We start from the raw sequence: 5,828 nt of genomic DNA on the forward strand, positions 1-5,828 counted from the left end.
CTGTAATCCCAGGACTTTGGGAGGCTGAGGCAGGCAGATCGCTTGAGCCTGGAAGTTTGAGACCAGTCCGGGCAACATGGCAAGGCTCTGTCTCTACAAAAAATACAAAAATTAGCTGGATGTGTGGCAACACATGTCTGTGGTTCAAGCTCCTCAGGAAGCTGGGGTGGGAGGACTGCTTGAGCCAGGGAAAGTCAAGGCTGTAGTGAGTGGAGATTGTGCCACTGTACTCCATTCCAGCCTGGGCAACAAGGTAAGACCTTGTCTCACACACACACACACGTGCGCACATACATAACACACACACACACACACACACACACACAAAAGAATGAAATATTCTATGACAAGTTTTATGAAGAGAGAAGCTATAGTTTTCTGTGATGGGGAATTAGATTTAAAAAAATCAAATATAGTTAACAATATATTTTATATTACTTTGGCTTATGCCAACAATTCACTGTAAGGTAAAACATAGTATAGAAAGAATTATTTTTTTTGAGATGGAGTTTCGCTCTTGTTGCCTAGGCCAGAGTGCAATGGCACGATCTTGGCTCACCTCAACCTCTGCATCCTGGGTTCAAGTGATTCTCCTGGCTCAGCCTCCCGGGTTCAAGTGATTCTCCTGCCTCAGCCTCCCAAGTAGCTGGGATTACAGGCATGCGTCACCACGCTTGGCTAATTTTTTAGTATAGAAAGCATTTCTAGAAAGATTTGGTAAAGCTTGTTTGCCATCAACTTGGATTTCTTACCAGTATCACTCCAGAAAGTTTTGCTTTCTAAGAAAAATGGGTTTATTAGGCTTCACATCTACTGTAAGCATCAAGCATCTGCTAATTTTTGTTTGTTTGTTTTTTTGGGATAGAGTCTTGCTGTGTTGCCCAGCTGGTGTGCAGTGGCGCAATCTTGGCTCACTGCAACCTCTGCCTCCCAGGTTCAAGCGATTCTCCTGCCTCAGCTTCCCGAGTAGCTGGGACTACAGACGCCCGCCACCTCGCCTGGCATATTTTTTGTATTTTTGGTGGAGACAGGTTTCACCGTGTTAGCCAGGATGGTCTCGATCTCCTGACCTTGTGATCCCCCTGCCTCGGCCTCCTAAAGTGCTGGGATTACAGGCGTGAGCCACTACACCCGGCTGCTAATTTTTCTTTTTAAATAAAGTTTTTCAAAAGGATTAAATTTTAGTAGGTTTTACATATTATTTAAAGAGTCATTCACAGGCTCTATTCTTTACCACGTATACTTTAAATACTGTGGTAATCATTTCTCCTGTCAGTAAAACATCAGTGTTTCTCATTATTGCAAGGGTTTGCCTTTTATGGCATACTGCACCTTTAAGCACAATACATAACGCACAATCATCAGTTCTCACAAGAGATAGCATTTTCTGTCCAAGAACACTGTGACTCCAATTAGTTAACAATTAGAAAATGTATGTGAACACCACGTGGTGACCCACTTTTCTTATGTCCTTTGTATTGCTGGGACTTAGCCTTTTTCTTCTGTTTTGAAGAAGCTGATTGGTTTTCTCTTGATGCTGAAAAATAAAAGGGAAAATTGGTACCAGATAACTGTTTACAATTTAGATGATAGTTGTCTAGATACAACTTAGATGAACTATCTTTACCAAGACTTATTTAAGTACATGATGCTCTGAAAATAAGGATACTTGTTCCTACAAAACCATAGCCTCAAAACGAGACAGATTCCACTATTTACTCAAAACCATTTATTACATACCAATAAACTTTCAGTCTGTAATTTTTAAGTCACTAAAATAGTAAGTCTAGTTTAATTTGGTGACTGTTGTGTTTCTATAGTCATTATGTAACTATTGGATTCACACTGCCATGGTACACATGGTCTGATTCTGTGATATTGTTGTTGAGTCTTAATGTCTTACCTGGCAACCAATCAGACATAGGTATATTCTTGTCCTGTGAGCTCAAAAGATGACTTATGTGAGATAGTCCTCTGGAGAATTGCTGATTTTTACAAAAGGACACCTTTTCTGTATACCAACTTACACTGTGATGCTGGAGGCTGTAGTTGATATCCAGTTAACTGACACCACCCTACAGGATAGAGGTCAGGGGACTCACAGTCTACCCACTGATCATACTCTTCTTCCCATCCATCAAAATGTATCCTCAAGAGACGATGAATAATTCGAGTTACTGTGGCTACACATATTAAACGTGGCTCCATGAGATCTACTGCTTCTAATTTCATTCCTACACGAAATCCGTGATTTGGAACATCCTGACAGAGAAGAAAACATTAATATTGGTATAAAGAAAGAATGTGCAACCCTACTACCACTAAGAAAGCAAAAAACAGAAGCGACAAGGTAAATACATAATTTAAACCACAAATTCCAAATAATTCTTTAACTATTTAAACATAATATGAAGGTGAAGCATTGAAAAACTAGTTAGGAAAAGCATTTCTATTTCATTCAGATTAAACATGAAACATAGTTTGGAAACAAGTTTTGATTCCTAGGTAAAGAAAATATTCATATTGTTTCATTGCTATATATCTGTTTATATTATATCTCCACTAAGAAATTCTAATATAAGGAAAAGACATTTTTATGAACATAAATTGTATTTGTGGGGCATTAATAAGTCCTCACATAATTATTCTGCCATTTAAATTTACCTTATTAAATAGTTTTACTGGTGCTGCAATGGAGCCAGTTTCCCTGAGGTAGTCAAACCATTTAAAAGGAAGTTTTGTGTAACCTAAAAAACACAACTGGTTTAACTAGCAGTTCATTTAAAATTAGCATAATATTAAAATGCAGACAAAAAGTAACAGTACACAAAATCTTAAGAGCATAGGTTACATGATCAACTTTATTTTTTTGAGACAGGGTCTTGCTCTGTCACCCAGGCTGGAGTGCAGTAGTGCTCTCAACAACTTACTGCAGCCTCAACCTCCAGGGCTCAAGTGATCCTCCTGCCTCAGCCTCTCTAGTAGCTGGGAATACAAGTGCATGCCACTGTGACAGGCTTAATTTTTTGTTGTTTTTAGTAGAGACAAGGTCTCCCTATGTTGCTCAGGTTGTTCTCAAACTCCTGGTCTCAAGCAATCCTCCTGCCTCAGCCTGGCCTATATGATTTATACTGCTGACTGCAATAATTCTTCCATGTTACACAGATTTCCCTCCCCTTTCTAGAAACACTGGTATGCCCACTTAGTGTAACGCAAAAGTGGCTCTTTTTCTGTTTACTACAAGGGTACACTTTTGTTCTTTTTTTTTTTTTTTGAGACGGAGTCTCACTCTGTCGCCCAGGCTGGAGTGCAGTGGCCGGATCGCAGCTCACTGCAAGCTCCGCCCCCCGGGTTCACGCCATTCTCCTGCCTCAGCCTCCTGAGTAGCTGGGACTACAGGCGCCCGCCACCTCGCCTGGCTAGTTTTTTGTATTTTTTTTAGTAGAGACGGGGTTTCACCGTGTTAGCCAGGATGGTCTCAATCTCCTGACCTCGTGATCCGCCTGTCTTGGCCTCCCAAAGTGCTGGGATTACAGGCTTGAGCCACGGCGCCCGGCCCACTTTTGCTCTTTCAATCCTAGGCTTTAGAAGTGTCTAGTACCTAATACTATGGAGTGATATTTTTCTTTCCTTGCAAGAAAGAAAACTGGCTGAGCAAATACTATGTTTACAGACCTCTGTTATAGCTTTCCTCCTTTCTTAGAGGAACAACTTAATGCTCAAGTATTAAAATTTGGAAAATGACTGGTTAAACCATGAGTAAAACAGCCATCCTTTTGTAAGTCCACATAGGGCTGGGTGCAGTGGCTCACACCTACAATCCCAGCACGTTGGGAGGCCAAGGTGGGCAGATCACTTGAGACCAGGAGTTTGTGATGAGCCTGGCCTACATGGTGAAACCCCATCTCTACTAAAAATAGAAAAATCAGCTGGGCGTGGTGGTGTACACCCATATTCCAGCTACTTGGGAGGGGAGGCACAAGAATCACTTGAACCTGGGAGGTGGAGGCTGTAAAGAGGTGAGATATCACCACTGCATTCCAGACAGAGCAAGACTGTCTCAAAAAAAAAAAAAAAAAGTCCACATAGCTAAATGTGGTGGTTCACTCCTAATCCCAGTGCTTTGGGGAGGCTGAGGTGGGAGGATCATTTGAGGCCAGGATTTTAAGACCAGCCTGGGTAACATAGTGAGAGTCCCGTCTGTACATACAAAGAAAAAAGAAAAAAAAAAAAAAAGTCAGACATGCTTGTGCCTTTCAGCTATAGTTTCAGCTACTAGGGAGGCTGAGGTGGGAGGATTGCTTGGGCCCAGGAATTGGAAGTTACCGTGAACTATGATTGTGCCACTGCACTCCAGCCTGGGCAACAGAGTAAGACCCTGTCTTTACTGGGGAAAAAAAAAAATTATGTATTTTTTTTTTTATTACTGACTCAACAGAGTTTGAGAATACCAATTCATATTATAAAATACACAGATGCTCAGGAAAAATTATATACTACTGTAATTTATTATAGTAAGCTAGAATACAGTACTTTATATTTTTAGAGCAACCTACAGCTCCTGTATGTGTATGTTTATCCACACACGTTATATATGTACTCAAGAAATCTAGAGCTGTGTTAAATGTTGTAAATGGAAACCATGTAAGAAGAAAACAAAGATTAAAACTCCAGTGTTTATATTAGGATGAAGTACCTCTGGGTGGAGTAAGTTCAATCATGTTAATTTCACAGAAACCGACAGGAAAAATAGAAGGAGAGGTTGCATGGTAACAGAACCAGTCAGATCCGTCTGCTGCTTCTGAGCCATCGATCCCAATCATCAGGAATCCATCAGCTAGCACCTTTTAAATTAAGAGAATTCTAAGTACTTGAAATTAGATACTACTATTACAAAAATAATACTTTGACATTCTAAAAGAAAGGAAAATCTATTATTTAAAGGTCTCTTCAAAGTGAAACATGCTTCTCTATTGAGTTATGTTAAATAACAGAAGTTCTAATAAAAAAAATCTATGTAAATTCTAGTGTGTTCCAGAAATAAAAGCAGGATTACCTAGAACTGACCTCAGAGGTGTGGGAAAAGCAGTGCCTTTGACCATGGCTATAGCTGCCTGCTGTCGCAGCATCATGAAACTGGGGATGAGTGCTCTTACAATTTACCTATCTAGTTTCAGCTAGGCTCCAAATCCTACTTGATAACACTTTTACTTCTTTCTTTCTGATTTATCACATAGAGTTTTTACAAACCGTCTCCACTTTCTTCAACCTCCAACTTCATCTCTTTTATGCTACAGATAACCATACTCCTCTATGGCAGATGCTAAGGCTGGTCCACGTTAAGGGTCCTCTTGTTCGTTTCTTCACGCCTCAAAGACTTGTAACAAATAACCCACTCCCCCTTTTTGAGACAAGGTCTCGCTCTGTCATTCAGGCTGGAGTGCAATGGTGTGAACATGGCCCACTGCAGCCTTGACCTCCCCGGCTCAAGTAGCTTCTGTCTCTGCCTTCTGAGTAGCTAGGACTATAGGTGCACACCATCACACTTGGCTAATTTTTTAATTTTTATTTTGTAGAGATGTGGTCTCACCATGTTGCTCAGGCTGGTCTCAAACTCCTGGGCTCAAGTGATCCTTCTGCTTTGGCCTCCCAAAGTGTTGGGATTACAGGCATGAGCCACCACTCCTGGCTGTCCCTTTTTTTTTTTTTTTTTTTTGAGACGGAGTTTCCCTTGTCACCTAGGCTGAAGTGCAATGGGTCGATCTTGGCTCACTGCAACCTCTGCCTCCCGGGTACAAATGATTCTCCTGCCTCAGCCTCCCAAGTAG

The 5,828-nt window shown here is 40.9% G+C and overlaps 1 protein-coding gene across 1 annotated transcript in view; it reads right to left on the bottom strand.

The window, feature by feature from the left end:
* The window catches only part of MBTD1 (mbt domain containing 1), an 83,948-nt gene that overhangs the window by 11,904 nt on the left and 66,216 nt on the right, over positions 1–5,828 (bottom strand). Inside the window, exons 12-15 of the mRNA XM_011959985.1 lie at positions 4,697–4,844; positions 2,665–2,747; positions 2,028–2,262; positions 1,460–1,537 (exon numbers count right to left, since the gene is read on the bottom strand). Coding sequence (XP_011815375.1) covers positions 1,460–1,537; positions 2,028–2,262; positions 2,665–2,747; positions 4,697–4,844 — 544 coding nt within the window. The remainder of the gene's footprint in view (positions 1–1,459; positions 1,538–2,027; positions 2,263–2,664; positions 2,748–4,696; positions 4,845–5,828) is intronic.

The sequence above is a fragment of the Colobus angolensis genome, unplaced genomic scaffold (assembly GCF_000951035.1).
Source record: "Colobus angolensis palliatus isolate OR3802 unplaced genomic scaffold, Cang.pa_1.0 Scaffold50, whole genome shotgun sequence".
Classification (NCBI taxonomy): Eukaryota; Metazoa; Chordata; class Mammalia; order Primates; family Cercopithecidae; genus Colobus; species Colobus angolensis.